This window comes from Dermacentor variabilis, chromosome 7, assembly GCF_050947875.1.
Source record: "Dermacentor variabilis isolate Ectoservices chromosome 7, ASM5094787v1, whole genome shotgun sequence".
In the NCBI taxonomy this organism is placed as follows: domain Eukaryota; kingdom Metazoa; phylum Arthropoda; class Arachnida; order Ixodida; family Ixodidae; genus Dermacentor; species Dermacentor variabilis.
In genome coordinates this window covers 44,794,499-44,810,352 of record NC_134574.1, presented here as the reverse complement: position 1 = coordinate 44,810,352, position 15,854 = coordinate 44,794,499, and the positions used below count along the sequence as shown (strand labels likewise).

The 15,854-nt window shown below is 50.3% G+C and overlaps 1 protein-coding gene across 6 annotated transcripts in view; it reads left to right on the top strand.

Moving 5' to 3' along the window:
- LOC142587415 (sulfotransferase ssu-1-like) overlaps nt 1-14,989 on the top strand; it is a 109,022-nt gene extending 94,033 nt beyond the window's left edge. For all 6 annotated transcript variants that reach the window (XM_075698421.1, XM_075698420.1, XM_075698423.1 and 3 more), the window contains one exon: nt 14,709-14,989. In XM_075698421.1, coding sequence (XP_075554536.1) covers nt 14,709-14,942 — 234 coding nt within the window. In that variant the 3' untranslated portion in view covers nt 14,943-14,989. The remainder of the gene's footprint in view (nt 1-14,708) is intronic.
- The last annotated feature ends 865 nt before the right edge of the window (nt 14,990-15,854 follow it).

Below are 15,854 nucleotides of genomic sequence, written 5' to 3'. Positions count from 1 at the left end.
GGACTACCGAAAATTAAATCAGGTGACAAAGAAAGACGTGTAGACGCTTCCCCGTGCTGCTGATTCGCTCGAAAAGCTTCGACACGCACGTTGCTTCTCTTCAATAGACTTAAAAAGCGTCTATTGGCAAATCGAATTAGACCCGAGAGACCGTGAAAAAACTACTTTCGTAATGCCAGACCGACTCTACTAATTTAAGGTTTTGCCTTTCGACTTGTGTTCTGCTCCTGCTACGTTCCAACGCCTCATGCATACTGTGCTTTCGGGTCTGAAGTGGAAAACATGCTTAGTGCATCTCGACGACGTCATTGTGTTCTCCGCAATGTTTGAAGAACATCTAGAACGGCTTGAAGCGGTTCTGCAGTCCATACGGTCCGCCGGGCTCACCCTGAAGCTGGAGAAGTGCCATTTTGGCTTCGTGGAACTAAAGTTTCTCGGTCACGTCGTCAGCCGCGCAGTTGCTCGCCCGGATCCTGAAAAAATTGCCGCCGTCGCACAGTTTCCCGCACCATTCGAAATGAAGGCTGTCCGGCGCTTCCTCAGCCTCTGTGCTTATTACCGGTGGTTTATTGCAGAGTTTGCTCCCACTGCGTCGTCGTTAACTCGCCTAGCGAGAGATGACGTTGTATTTCTACGGAGCAACGAAGAGCAAGGTGCATTCAACGACTTGCGGCAACGTCTCCAGACGCCTCCAGTGATTGCTCACTTGGTCAGACCGCTTCTACATTGCTCTACACTGATGCAAGCAATGTTGGCTTGGGAGCTGGTTTTTTTTGTGCAGAGGCCGGAGGACACAGAAAGAGTGCTTGCCTATCCAAGTAGAACACTCTCACGCACAGAGGCTAACTTAGTTACTCCACAACTGAGAAAGAATGCCGCGCCGTGGTATGGGCGGTTATGAATTTCGCCCATATTTGTATGGCCGCCACTTGAAAGTTATCAGCGACCACCATTCACTATGTTGGTTGACAAACCTTAAAGATAATTCTGGACGACTGGCGCGTTGGAGCCTAAGGCTGCAAGAGTTTGACATGACTGTCATGTACAAGTCGGGTAAATGACATACGGATGCTGACTGCCTGACTCGATCGCCGATAGAGTCGCCTGCGCCGCCCGTAAAAGACTCAGGATTTCTTTTTCTTCTGGACACATCCGCAATCGCGCAACAATGGGACGGCCCTGAGCTGCTTGAACTAATCGATTACTTAGAGGGAAGATCGGCGAAACCGCTTAGTTTTCGCAAGTGGGCTGTTATCGCTTTGTTTAGGGGCCAAAGTTCTTTACAAAAGAAACTTTTCTTTTGTAAAGAACTTTTGTCTGTTTCTTTTCGACCGGGTCCCCCTATCTGCTCGTGATTCCTGCAGCTCTTCGTACGGAAGTACTTCAAGCCTGCCAGAACGAGGTGATGTCTGGCCACTTAGGCTACACGCGAACATTCGCCATAGTGCAGCGAAGGTACCGCTGGCCGAGACTTACCACCGCCGTGAAACATCACGTTTACACTTGTCTCGACTGCCAGAGGCGCAAGTCGGCTCCGACGAAACCAGCCGGCCTCATACAACCGGTCCAGGTTTCTCGAAGACTATTTGATCAAATCGGAATGAATACTGTGGGCCCACTTCCTACTTCTACTGCAGGCAATCGCTTTGTTATCGTAGCAACCGACTATCTCACACGTTACGCTGAAACAAAGGCAATCCAGAGAAGCACAGAACCCGAGGTGGCGCGCTTTTGCATTAAGCATGTCGTGTTACGACACGGCGCACCAACCGTCGTAATAACAGACCGAGGAACCGCATTCATGGCAGCACTTTTAGATCATGTCTTGCTACTAAGTGGAACGGCTCACCGGAAGTTAATCGCCTACCATGCACAAACCAATGGATTAACAGAGCGCCTAAATAAAACCATTGAAGACATGCTATCAATGTACGTGGATGTTGAGCATAAAATTCGGGATGATATCCTACCTTATTTCACTTTTGCCTATAACACGGCGAAACAAGAGACGACGCACATGACTCCGTTCGCCCTCGTTCACGGACGGTATGTACGAACGTTGATGGATGCGATGCTTCCACACGACTTTGACAATACTGATACGGACACTGATGTGTTTACGCAGCGCGCAGAAGAGGCTCGGCAGCTCGCGCGCTTGCGGATCTGCCAGCAGCAAGACTACGACGCAGGCCGTTATGATCTTCACCGTAGAATAGTGACTTATGAAGCCGGCGACAGAGTTTGGGTTTGGACACCATACGGAAACGAGGCATCTCCGAGAAACTGTTGAGGCGATACTTCAGATCATATAGAGTGTTGCGGCTACTCAGTGATGTCACATACGAGGTCGTTCCCGATAGTCCCAACTGTACACGGCGCTGCACACACCGTCCTGAACTTGTGCACGTTGTCTGCATGAAGCCGGGCGTGAGCGAATAACTATGCTAGCGGCCTTTACTTCTGCAAGTGACATTTCTGGTCTAGCCTTGGTGCGATGCTCTCGTAGGGAGGGACAAATGACGAGTGTATTCTATGCAGACGACGACGATGACGACGATGGGGGAATTTACGGACTCCGTCTAGTGGATCAGTGAGATTGGGCAATGACGAAGAAGACGTGTCTCTGCTCTGTTGGTTTTTGAGCAGGTTGTCCTGTTATTCTTGAAGAACGGCTCCCTGTGTTCTGTCTACGTTGTACCGCTACAATATAATCAGATTACGCAAGCTTCGGTGACAACAGACAACGTATAGAACCATTGATAACATTCCAGGAAGGTCCGTCTATGCAGGCGCGTCTTGCGCCTAGCGATAAGTTGAAGGTGTGTGATGTGGGTGAAATGAAGTCCCTGAGAAATGTATACAGTTTTTTCACTTCACTTCAAGTACACGTGTCGATGTGTCCCTCTCAAAAAACGTCGTCCCGATGCTGCAAACACCAAAGCGGAAGAAACAGTCACGAATACAAGAGAAAAGAACAACAACAAAGAAGCAAAGTCCGTAAGTTCGTCAGCGGGCGTAGAAAGGCTTAAGGCGGACCATGTGCAAGATTTCAGTTCGTGCGCTGCGCCACTGTGATTGTGAAATGCCGCCTGGCAGAAACACATAGTCCAGCGCGCCAATAAGTCGGATGATATTGTAGGGTCCGAAATAACATCGTAACAGTTTCTCCCTAAGTCGTCGTCGGCGTATTGGAGTCTAGGCCCATACACGGTCGCAGAGCTGGTATTCCACCTCGCGTTGTCGAAGATTGTACTGCCGGCTGTCGGTCTTGTACTGGTTCTTGATACGCATGCGGGGCGAGTTGTCGCGCTGCTTCGGCGCGCAAGAGATGGGCGGCGACGTGGAGATTGTCTTCGTCCGTGACGTGTGGAAGCATGGCGCTGAGAGTCGTCGTCGGGTAACTGCCGTAAGCCAGCTTGAACCGCGTGATTTGCGTTGTTTCATGCACTGCTGTGTTATAAGCGAAGGTTGCGTAGAGCAGGACAGCATCCCCCTTCTGGTGCTCGACGTCGACGTACATTGCAAACATCTCGGCTAGGGTCTCGTCAAGCCGCTCCATAAGACCGTTCGTCTGGAGTCGGTATGCAGTTGTCCTCCTGTGGCTTGTCTGGCTTTACTGCAGAATGGCTTGGGTAAAATGGTTATAAAGACGCGTTTTGAGGACAGGACACAGAAAGAAATCGCAGAAGATAGCCGCCTAACTTCAACCGTCGTCTCTGCATTCTTCATGTGTACTGTACTCAAAAAACGACGTTATAACCGTGCTCCATTAAGCCATTAACCAACTAGCCGTTCTGAGTCTCTTAATGGCTTAGGTCAGCTCTACAGTAAAGACCATTCCCCTGCCGGTGATGAGGACTTCCGGGGCACCATGCCTCAGCAGGATACTATCGGCGAAGAATTTCGCCACTTTGGCTGCATTACCCTTCGGCAGAGCTTTCGTTTCCCTTTTCGATCTCGTTGCCACGGTGATCCACTTCTTCCCGGATGTTGACGTCGGAAAGGGTCCCAAAAGATCCATTCCTATTTCCTGAAACGGCCGGCAAGGAGGAGCCGAGTGCGCCTCCTCTTTGGGGTTGATCGAGGCACCCTCAATGGTTCCAAGGTGCGCAGGGAACCAGGCCAAAGAGTGATGGTTCATGTCTTTAGCACTTTGGATAATGCGTAGGCCCTGTGGAGCCACCATTCCCACCTGGAAGGCCCTAGCAGCGGCCTTGGAATCGAAATAAATCGTGTCATGTACACTGGCCGTCAATTCAACAGCAACCTGCTCTGCAACGCTGGAATTAGAAGTGTGGATGATAGCGCAGCTAAGGATTTTAGAATCACAGTCGATAACCTCTGAGGAGAAGGCCTTTTCTTGAACGTACGAAGCAGCGTCTACGAAGCATGTTTGGTCCTTGTTCAAGCGGGCACTGGCGAGCAGAGCTTTACCCCTGGCTCGTCGTCGTCCATCGTTGTAGGTGGGATGCATATTGCGTGGCATCCGGTGTATGTAAATCTTGGATCTTACGTCGTTGGGCAGCTTCACAGCATCGAGACTGACGACCGTGGGGTTACGTCCCAGCTTGCCGAGTATGGCTCGGCCCGCTGGGGTACCGGAGATTCTGATAAACTGGGAAAATTCTTGGGCTTCAACGATTTCTTCGAACGTGTTGTGAATTCCCAAATTGAGGAGGTCTTTTGTGTGCGTTCGGGTGGGAAGGCCGAGGGCAAGCTTGAAGACTCTTCTGATTAGGGCATTGATCTTGTTGCGCTCCGATACGAGCCAGTTGTGCATAGCCCCTGAATAAGGCACGAAGACGTGGATAATCCGGATCAGATTGTCTTCCCTGATTCCGCGGTACCTGTTGGCGATTCTTCGGATCAGGCCGAGGTTGCTTTCGGTCTTGGAATAAATTCGTTTGAGGGCGGCTCCATTGGCCCTGTTCGACTCGATAAACATTCCTAGGACCCTGATAGTGCCTACCGGCAGTACTGGGGAGCCCTTACCGGTGAATAACGTAATCTGGCTCTCTGTTGCTGGCTTCCAGGACCGGTGAGAACCGCCTCTGGGCCTCTTCTTGTAGAGCAAGAACTCGGATTTAGCGGGTGAGCACCTTAGCCCGGTGGGGATAAGCTACCGCTCCGTCACATCGATGGCCTCTTGCAAAGCACCCTCGACCTGACCCTCACATCCGCTGGAGCACCAGATGGTGATGTCATCCGCGTAGATCGTGTTGTTAATGTTCGGGATTTTGTTCAAGGCCCTCGACAGGTTGATGACGGAGATGTTGAACAGCGTCGGGGAGATCACCACACCCTGAGGTGTTCCCTTTGGCCCAAGCTGAATTTCGTGGGTCAAAAACTCGTCAATCTTGAGTCTAGTGCCCCTCGAGGAAAGGAAGGAGCGCACGAAATTGTACGCCCGTTTGCCGACGTTACACTCTGTCAGGCTCTTGAGAATAAAGGCGTGCGATATGTTGTCAAAAGACTTTTCCAGATCCAAGCCGAGAATCGCCTTAGTGTCGGCGGAGTTAGAATTAATGATCTGGTGCTTGATCAGTCTCATGGCCTCCTGAGTCGAAAGCCCCGACCGAAAGCCAATCATGTTGTGTGTATAGCATTCGTTAGACTCGAGATGGTCAGTGAGGCGGTTAAGCATGGCGTGCTCGGCCATCTTCCCAACACACGACGTCAGGGAGATTGGCCTTAGATTGTCGATGCTCGGCGCCTTACCTGGCTGAGGTATGGAATGAAAAAACAATTTGAGTATCTCCAAGCGATGGCAAACAACATTACCTTGGTTCTGTACAGCTACGTGCCATTGGAATATTATTAAATTCGGGGTAAAATTAGCTGGGACACCCTGTATGTAAGGTCAAAATTACGCCGTAGCCCAAATAATAATGGGGCTTTCTTTCTCCGTCGTAAAATTGTTCCTTTCCGCTTTCGACAGGGACCGGCTAGCGTAAGCTATTACGCTTTCAATACCACCCTTCCTTTAAACAAGCAGGGCACCGAAGCCAGCGATAGTTGCGTCGGCGTGGATTTCCATCTCGGCTTCTTCGTCGAAGTGTGAAAGCACTGGTGGTGACAGCAGCCGTAGTTTCAGCTCCTGAAATGTGCCTTCCTGCTGTGTTTCTCATGTAAAGTCGACGTCATATTTTCTGAGATGGGTTAATGGCACCACAATCCTTGGAAAGCCTCTATGAAGCGCCTGTAATAGGCGCATAGGCCAAGGAATATACGCACTGCCTTCTTGTCTACCACCCACGGGAACTTAGTGATGGCACTTGTATTCTGTGCGTCGGGAGGGACTCCAGACTTGCTGATTACGTGCCCTAGGAACAGAACTTCTTCGTAAGGGAAACGGCACTTTTCCAGCTTCAGGGTCAGCCCGGATGACTTGATGGCCTCTAAACTGTTTCAAGCTGCCTTAGGCGATCGTTGAAATTCCCGGCGAAGACGACGATGTCATCTAAGTAAACAAGACAGGTTTCCGACTTCAATGCTACTAATGTCGTTTCCGTCGCGCGCTGGAACCTGGCAGACGCCGAGCACAGCCGAATGGCATGACCTTGAACTCGTACAGGCCGTATGGCGTGATGAAGGCGGTCTTGCGTTCTTTTTCATGGACTTCTGTTTGCCAGTAGCCATTCTTGAGATCCATTGAAGATAATTATTGGGCGTTACAGAGCTGATCCTATGCGTCGACTATATGTATGAGGGGGGTATGCGTCCTTCTTCGTGATCTGTCGACGATAATCGAGGCAGAAATGTAGGGTTCCATCCTGTTTATTCACCAAAACTACAGGAGATGCCCGCGGGCTTCTCGACGGCTGAACCATGTCGTCGCGCAGTATTTCGTCGACTGGGTGCCTTACAGCTTCGCGTTCTTGCGTCCACACTCGGTGCGCGCTCTGGTGAAGTGATCGAGCGCACTCTTCGGTTACTATGCGATGCTTTGCAACTGGTGTTTGTCGAATCCTCAATGACGTCGAAAAGCAGCCTTTGTATCGTCGGAGAAGACCGCTGAGCTATTAATGCTTGCTATGGGGAGGTTTGAATTCATGTCCAAGCCCTGTTCGGGAAATACAGTCGTCGAGGTAGATGCGACAGAATCTGAGAGGACAAACGCATTGCTGGTTTCCACAGTTTACTCAATGTACGCGATTGTTGTGCCCTTGTTGATGTGCTTGAACTCCTAGCTGAAGTTTTTCAGCATCACTTTCGTTTTTCCTTCGTGCAGTCAAGTGATCCGTCGTGCGACGCAGATTTTACGATCGAGCACTAGACCTTCGTGGGACTCAGTGACGCCTTCTTTGTCTGGCGGTGTTCCGGTGCCGACGGAAATGACAATGCTGGAGCGAGGCGGGATGCTGACTTGATATTCGAGCTTACACAAGGCATAGTGACTGCGAGGACTTTGTGATGGTATCTTTTGACCTTAGGACAGCGTTATAGATTTTGACTTCAGGTCGATGATTGCGCCGTGTTGGTTCAGGGAGTCCATGCCGAGAATGACGTCTCGTCAACAGTGTTGGAGGATAACGAAGGTGGCAGAGTAGGTCTGGTCATGAACGGTAATTCTTGCCGTGCAGATACCAGTCGGCATTATTAGGTGTCCTCTAGCGCTCCGAATTTGAGGGCCTTCCGATGCAGTCTTGACTTTCCTCAGCTGGTCGGCGATGGGTCCAGTCATGACGGAGTATTCGGTTCCTCTGTCCACTAAGGCGGTGACTGCGTGGCCGTTGAGAAGCACGGCGAGGTCGGTGGTTGTTTGCGCGTTGGAGTTTGTTCGTGGCGTCGGATAATGGCTGCGTCGAGCCGATCTGCGATTGGAAACTTGTGTTGTCAGGTTTCTTTCGTCGACGTATTCGTTGCTTCTAGGCTTTGTGGGGGTGGCGGCGTCTCGTTTAAATCTCGTCTAGGTAGTTTATTTGGCGTCTTCGTCGGCGGCGGAGGATCGTCGTCAATTCGACGAACAGCAACTGCAGCTCCATCGGTTGCTGCTTTTAGTTTTCCGGATGTGCGCTGACGGATTGGCCCCGCGGGCTGTTGCAGTGTATGCTCGGCGCTTTGACGAAAGGTATCGTCCTGGTGACAGCGAACGGGATGGACATGTAGGACTCCACTGCGTTACGACAATGTAGTCGGCAATATCACATGACCGTTCACCTTGTTGTGGGCGCGTTGCATTGACGGCGAACCCTCGCAGTCTCAAGTCCCGGTATGAGCATCGGCGGTAGATATGGCCGGATTCGCCGCAGTCATGAAAGAGGGAAAGCGTAGGAGAGACTCCGGCTAGCACGGACCTGTTGAAGAAAGTGTGGAACAAGTCACGTGCTGTTTTCCGTAAATGAGCACTGGGACTGGAACCCCAAACGTCAATGTTGCCATAGCAACCACGCTCCTGAAGCTCTCGCTGCTGCTCTAGGCCGCTGAAAAGTGAGATAAGTTTCTTTCGGCCCATGTCTGCCTCGCAGCGCATCTACTCACCAAATCAGCTGACTTTGGAGTGTGGTGTGTATGCTTGATCAGTGTTTATTGTGTATGAATGCGAGTGTCAGCCAGCAACGGACACACCCAAGTAATGACGGCGCGGGTCATCGTCGCCTTCTTCAACGTGCCACGGAAAAGCACAATGGCATGTCTGCTTCGCTAAAACTGATATGGAAGTTTCGGAGCTTTCTTCTTACGTGCGTCGGCAGCAAACACTTCCGGCGGCTCGTAGCAATGCAAGTTCAAAACTCGTGCCTATCTGCTTCGGCAAGCTGATTGGAGGCGCAAAGGCAGATGGTACACCGACATGGCCGCATTTGCGGCAGGGCCTCTGCTATTTTGCTTCTTTCCTCCATGGCCGCAGTGATAGCAGAGCGGGCGGTGGCAGGGGGCGCACCGAATATCCCTCTTCCTCGGATAACTGCGCAGGGCGACGGTAGGTGAGGGCATTGTGGCTTTACGGGGCCCTGGCGCGGTCGTGGAGGGGGATCTTGGCGGCGGGCGACGGCGAGGTATAGGTTATCACTTCCGGCTGGGCCTGCGGGGATTGCGGTTGGACCTCAGGAACTCCAAGTGATCGCTGAAAATCTTCTTTCACGATGTCGGCCTGCGAGGCCACTTGAAGCTGTGACCTCGGAAAGAGCTTCTGCAGTCCCTCGCGAACGACCGCTCTGATTGTCTCCCGTAGGTCGTTGCTGCCGAGTGCTTGAACGCCGGTGTAGCTTGCGGTCAGCGGTCAGTGATTATAGTGCCTTTCCCGCATATCGAGCGTCTTCTCAATAGTTGTCTCGGAAATAAATTCAGCAACGGTCTTAAGCGGATTACGTATCACTCCGGCGAGAAGCTCTTGCTACAAACCTGTTGAAGGAGGCGAACTTTTTTTTTCTGCTCTGACATGTCGGGGCCGGCGTGTCGGAAGAGGCGAGCCATGTCCTTCGTAAAGATCGCGATGTTCTCTTTCGGCAGCTGCGTGCGGGTTTCGCAAAGCTTGGGCTCGCTCTTGGCGCAGGATGCTCGTGAACGTCGGCAGGAAACCGTTGCGGAACAGGTCCCATGTGGTTGGAGTCGATTCCCGGTTCTCAAAACCACGTCCTGGCGCCGTCTTATAAGGTGAAGAACACTTTTCGCAGCTTAGCGTTAGAGTTTCAATTGCCCTTTCATGTTTTTCCAGCCACTTATCCGGGAAATAATGATCCACGGAAAGTGGGTGGTTCCTTGGGCTCTTGCAGCATGATGGTGCTGCGGCTGTTGGGGTAATTGACTGGGCACGATCTTCTTGGTTGTCTCAGGTAGAAGTCCGCGTTCCGGGATCAGGTGTTGTAACCTGCGGCTTACTCGATGGTTCGATCTGGATGACGTTGGTGTTGTTTTCGTGGTCCAGGCTTGGATCACGGCTTGTCGGGAGCGTCCGGCACATGAACGCAAAGCACCTCCACCAGATATCACCCGGTAGGGATGGTGAAGAACTGTGTCGCAAAAGTGTAAATAGCAAAACTAACTCTTTATTCGGCGAACCTGTGCCCGGAAAAAGCACTACGATAGCGGCGAACACTGTCGAAGATCGCCGAAAATCTTATCTGCTGGTGAAGCGCGTCGGCTTTTATACATGAGTCATCGAAGCTTCCTAAGTAATCGCTGGTGCCTGCGTGTCTCCCAGAACGTATTACCCATTTCTTGTCACGCATATAATCAGACTACACAAGCTTCGGTGACAACACACAATGGATTGGATTGCTATAACATTCCAATAAGTCCCAACCACGCAGGCGCGTTTTGTGCGGCAGGCGCTTTTTGGTGTGTGATGTGGCTGAAATGCAGTATCCGAGAAAAGCATAAGTACAGACGCCAATAATTATTTAAACATTTCTCTGCGGCAATGCAGCAAATATATACAGGTTGCCCCACATAATTTGAGCGAAAGTATTAAAAATGAAAGGCACTCCGGACGCGAGTTGAAGCGAATGCATGTTGGCACTGCACGAGTTAGTTACTGCAGTTACTCAGGCTATCTTTAGTTTCCCGTTAACTAAGGGTTTAGTTATGTTTATTTAATAAACTTTTTAAGCATTGGCTGCAGACCCCAAGTGTGATACGCAAAGTTGTAGAGCACCTTGAGAAACCTCTCAATAAATTGTTTACAACACGATATATCTCACGTGGTCCTGTTTTCCGCGTTCCAAAGAAAGCCTGCATAATATGAAAAAATACCACGTGACGGGGCGCTTGCGCATTGTTATTGCGCTGCTCTCAAACGTGCGATGTTATGAACAAGGTCGGCTGCAGCGAGACTGGCACACAACAGGGCGCTTTGCCTGGCGTAGGTATCTGGGTATGCGGCTCTTATGGTATGACCGTGCGAATGCATGAGGCTGACCAAGCGTTGTCGAAGCAATAAAGCGTCTAAAGCCACGAAAAAGGAAAGACGACAGCAGCATTTTGATTCTGTTAGAAAGAAGGAAAGAACGAAGCGCGTGGGAACGATGGAAGGTGATGACGGCTACTACAATAGTGCCTTTTTACACAAATGACCTTGTAGTAGTTTTCGAATTGAACGATGATGCTACAACTTTAAACGTTAGGGCTCAAATAACAGCGGATAAATTACACGGGGCAAAACTAAGTAATGGTAAAATAAAACAAAACCTTGGCTATATTCAAGGAAGAATATGCGTGTCTTCTTTAGACGATGACTCTTTTTGTACTGGCCCTGCCTGCTCTTCTTCTCACACTTACAGTCCACCAGACGTTCTTTTTTGATCTCGCACGTCGCACATGCGCATCGCTTCGTGGTCGCAGTATCGGGTGGACGCGTCTGACTTCACACTTATGCACCGTGACGGGCGCGTCAGCCCCTGAGAGAGTACGCCCGCAGGCTGTTCCAGTTTACCGGTTGTAGATCACACCTTATGTTCCTCGGTTGAAGCAATACCAGCGAACTTCAATATATTAAGTGCTCCTCAAGCGCCCGCCGCGTGTTCTCCACAGCAATACTATTTGGCTGGGACCAACGTTGACTAGCAAATATGGCTTAATGCAATGAGGAAAAAGCGGATATGGTTTTGGCTCTAGGTGCGTCAAGTGGATGCAGAAGGCGCGCAGTTCAGCAATTTCAACGCTGGCATCCAGGTACGCGTCCGAGATCAATGACGATTGTGCCTGCATATCAAACGCTGAGACAGACGGGGACTTCTACAAAGAAACGACATAAATCTTCAATCCTGGGCGAGGACATGGAGACAGATATTCTGTCAGTTTTCTTCAGATCCACAAGCAAGTGTTCGTAGTGTGGGTGCTGACGCTGGAGTGTCAAAGTCCTCAGTGAGGAGAGTACTTAAGAAGAGGCAACTTCATCCGTACCACGTGCAGCTGCACCAGATGTTGGAGCCCCGCGATTTCCAAAATCGAACGGAGTTTGGAAACTGGATTACAATCAAGACGGAAGAGGACCCAGACTTTATCAACAAAATACTGTGGACCGATGAAGCCACCTTCTCACCTGATGCCCACGGGGACATCCACAACGCTCACTCAGGGGTCGGTTAATGTGTGGTGTCGAATTAATGGTGGCACTATAATAGAACTCGTGTTTTTTTGTAACACGCTTACAGGCGAAAGATACATCAGCGACATACTTGATGGCGCTTTGAGTACCTTGAGGATTTTCTGTGCGAAGTTCCATTGGCTAGGATCAAGGATATTTGGTATCAGTATGATGATGCTTCTGCGCACGGCCACAGCAAAGTTTGGAGATGGCTGCATGAACTATTCTCGCCGCAGTGTATTGGATGGCATGGGCCCATTGCTTTGCCGGCACGGTGGCGAGATTTAACTCTTCTCGATTTCTTGCACTGGGACTACGTCAAGGATTAAGTATACTGGACACCAATCACAACATCAGAGAACCTAAAAGAAAAAATAACGCAAATCTGCTACTCCATACCTGATACCATGATCAAAAACGCCTCGGGAAATGTGCCTATGAGATACCAAATGTGCATAGCAGCAGACCTCTTCGAACACGCATTACATTCAAAGTGCGCTTTTCGGATTGAAGGTCACTGGAAAATCATTAGGGCCCTAACACCGCCTCCCCATCCAACCCCATTACACTCTGTTGGAAGGCTGCCAGCTCTTGCCCATTTCAAGCATGAAAAAAATAAAGTTATGCTCTAGTTCTGTTTCGTTTCTTTAGACGCTTTATCGCTTCGGCACCGCTCGGCCAGCAGCGCGCATTTGCGCAGTCATGCGATAAAAGCCGCGCGCCCAGATACCTACACCAGAGACAACGCCCTGTCGCGCGCTAGTCTCGTTGCAGCCGACCTTATTCATACATCGCATGCAAAATAACAGTACGGAATCGCTCCGTCAGATGGTATTTTTTCATATTTCGCGGGATTTCTTTGGAACGCGGAAGAAAGCGCCACGCGAGATATTACATGTTGGAAACAATTTATTGAGAGGTTTCTTGAGAGCTTCTTGAGGCAATAAAATGAGAATTTATTGCCTATCACACTTGGGGTCTTCAGCCAACACTTAAATAGTTCATGACTTAAACATAACAATTCTGTTAGTTAAGGGCAAAATAAAAATGGCCTGAGTAACTCTAGGCCAGTGCGAACATTATAGAGTCGGTTCAACTCGCGTCCAGAGTGCCTTTCATTTAAAAAAACTGGCTCAAATTATGTGGGACAACGTGTATATTACGCATTATTGCGTCCAGCGGATGTATAGTCAGTCTACCAGGTGTGATGTACTTGCTGAGTAGAGAAAGTTGGGAAGTAGTTGATTATAACAAGAAGCTTTAAAGGCTCGACGTGGTGATGAATAGACAGTTGAAAGCTGAAGGTGGAAAACATGCGAACTAGGTGAAAAATCCTTTTCGTAGCGACAATACTTCAGGTGCACGGTTTTCAGCCATACATAGATTCAACTTTGTCGATACAGGCGAAACTTGCTATAAAAAATCGCGTTCCATGCAATATCTTCCTTATACCCGATATTCGTAATAAGCACATATATGTTACGGGATGATATCGGCGAGAAACATTTGCTGTACCGAATAATTCTTTATATCCGTGTTAAATTTTGTTGGGATTTGGGGAACTCGACGCGCCATTGCGCGGGCGCATTTCATCTGTGTCTACGATCCCTACGCCTCACTCCCTCCTTGCTCCGAACCAGTCGTCAGCGGTGGCGCTCCACTCGCGATAGTTCGTGGCGAGGGCGGAGCTACGACGCCACGAAGCGGCCCCTGGTGGCTACTCTCGTGGCGTTAGCGTGTCTCTTCTTTCTTGGGACTGTGCCGGGTGCGTACCTGTTTCCTCTCGTCCGCCGACACCTTCGTGACTAGGACTTGAGCTCACGCACGGTGCCTTTGCCCGTGCGGGAAGCGCGTACCTCGCGTGTAACCCTGTTCCGACGCTAAGCCGAAGAACGGGTGCCCAGTGCTCGCGCGAGGTCGTACCACGCCCAGCCACACTTATTGAAGGCCCAAGCCGAAAGAGAATGCCCGAGCTCTCGCGAATTGGCCCATTGGTTATCGCGAGAGCAAGTAACATAGCCGCGGGGATTTTTCCTAACGGCGTGTCGCAGCCTGAGCCTGTGCTCTCGCAGCGACGTGCTACAGGCGCCCCTGACTGTATTTTTCGCGCTTAGTGCGGGGTCTCTTTGGTTCCCCGCCGGCGCGGGACCGGGCGTTTGTGCAGTGTCGGGTGCCGTCGGCTACAATAAACTGTTTACGCTAACTCAGGACAATAGTGTGTTCTTGCGTGCGTCGCTTGGTAGCCCCTTGCGGCCTGAGCTCGCGCCTAGCGGTGCTAGAGGCTGACAGCTGACGCGGTCGTTTGTCTCGCTAAGCTCAAATCCGCGGTGGTCGGTACTCGTTTATATCGAAGTTCTGTTGTATCAGATTTTCGCAGTTTAGGACATGAGAGGGCAACTTGAGTTTCTTTTTTTTTTATAACTGCTCTAGATCAGAGCAGGAAGTTCACGGTATAAAATTCCTTCGGTACCCAATATCCGTAATAAGCATATATTTCTTCCATGAAGAAAGAGTCTAGACTTACTTCGTTATGTCGCATACATTGCTATATCCGTGTACAACTTATATCGAGTTTCGACTCTTGCCGATCGGTATGATAAGTCGCACAACGAAAGTTTCTAGATAGATTAGAATATAAAAAAACGGAACGGGCGTTTTATTACCTTTATATTTCATCTTTTAGGTCAAATCGGCAAGCGTCAAATCCCAAGAATCCCAAGTGGCAGCGAATAGCACGAGCGTGGAAGAACTGGTCCGTAGGCCGATGACCGGCGAGTTTGTCCGCAAGGGCACCGTAGGCGACTGGAAAGGACACTTCTCCCCGGTGCAGGTGCAGCGCATGGTGGAGCTCATCAGAATCAAGACTGCCGGGAGTGACGTCATGGACTTGTGGAAGGACATTGATATTCCCCGATGACGTATAACAGGTCCCGCAGGTGTAATAAACATTTTCTTTTCATTCTATTTCTGCTGCTTTTTTTCCAATCACTCGAGCTAGCTGTGTGGTTCGTGAGTGTAACTGACTTTCGAAAGGCTTGAAACAGGCCCCAGTATTTTCTGAGCGTCTCTGAATGGCAAAGGCATTCTTGGTGTGCTTCCGAGGACGCGACCCCTTCTGCAGCGCCCGCATAGACGACGACGGGTCCGGCGCTGCTTGTTAACGGGTAAACTAAGAATCTTCCTTCGAAGTAGTAGCAACCGCCGCATTCTATGGAAGCGGTGACGACCGTCATCACCAGGCTCCTCAAACTGCTGCAAGCTTACTGTCGCGGAGAGGCCACTAAATTGAGGCAAGGCGCCAGTGTCGACGTCTTCCGTGTGAATAGCGTTGACTCTATGTTCCCAATTGTCTCGCGGTTACGCCGTATGTATGCGGGAGCGATGGGGGAACACCAGAGGCCGAGTCCAGCAAGGTGATGGTACCATAGTCGGAGTGCTGCGAACAGTTCGACAATTCCGATCGGTCGGATTGAGGTCATTACATTCCACTGTTTTGTAACCCAGGAAAAACTGAGGGCTTAAAAGCGGATCTTGGTCACTGTGTGCGTGCTGACATGTAATGTGCTCAGGCACTCAGACATCTAATTGCTCCAATATGGAGTGTGCGCCTGTATTCGTGCAGTCAGTCGCGAGGTGTGAATATGTCAAATGAGCCAATGCGTTTCCTTGAACTTCCCCACCTCATCTCCTTACAACAAGTAAATCTCGGTGACTTAGGCTGACGATGGCGTGCATCCTCCTAGCCGGCTTGGTGCGCCGCCCAGGTATGCGCGGGCAAGCTACCAAATTTTAGACACTCTGGTGGCGTCTAAAATGTGGCCAATGACTC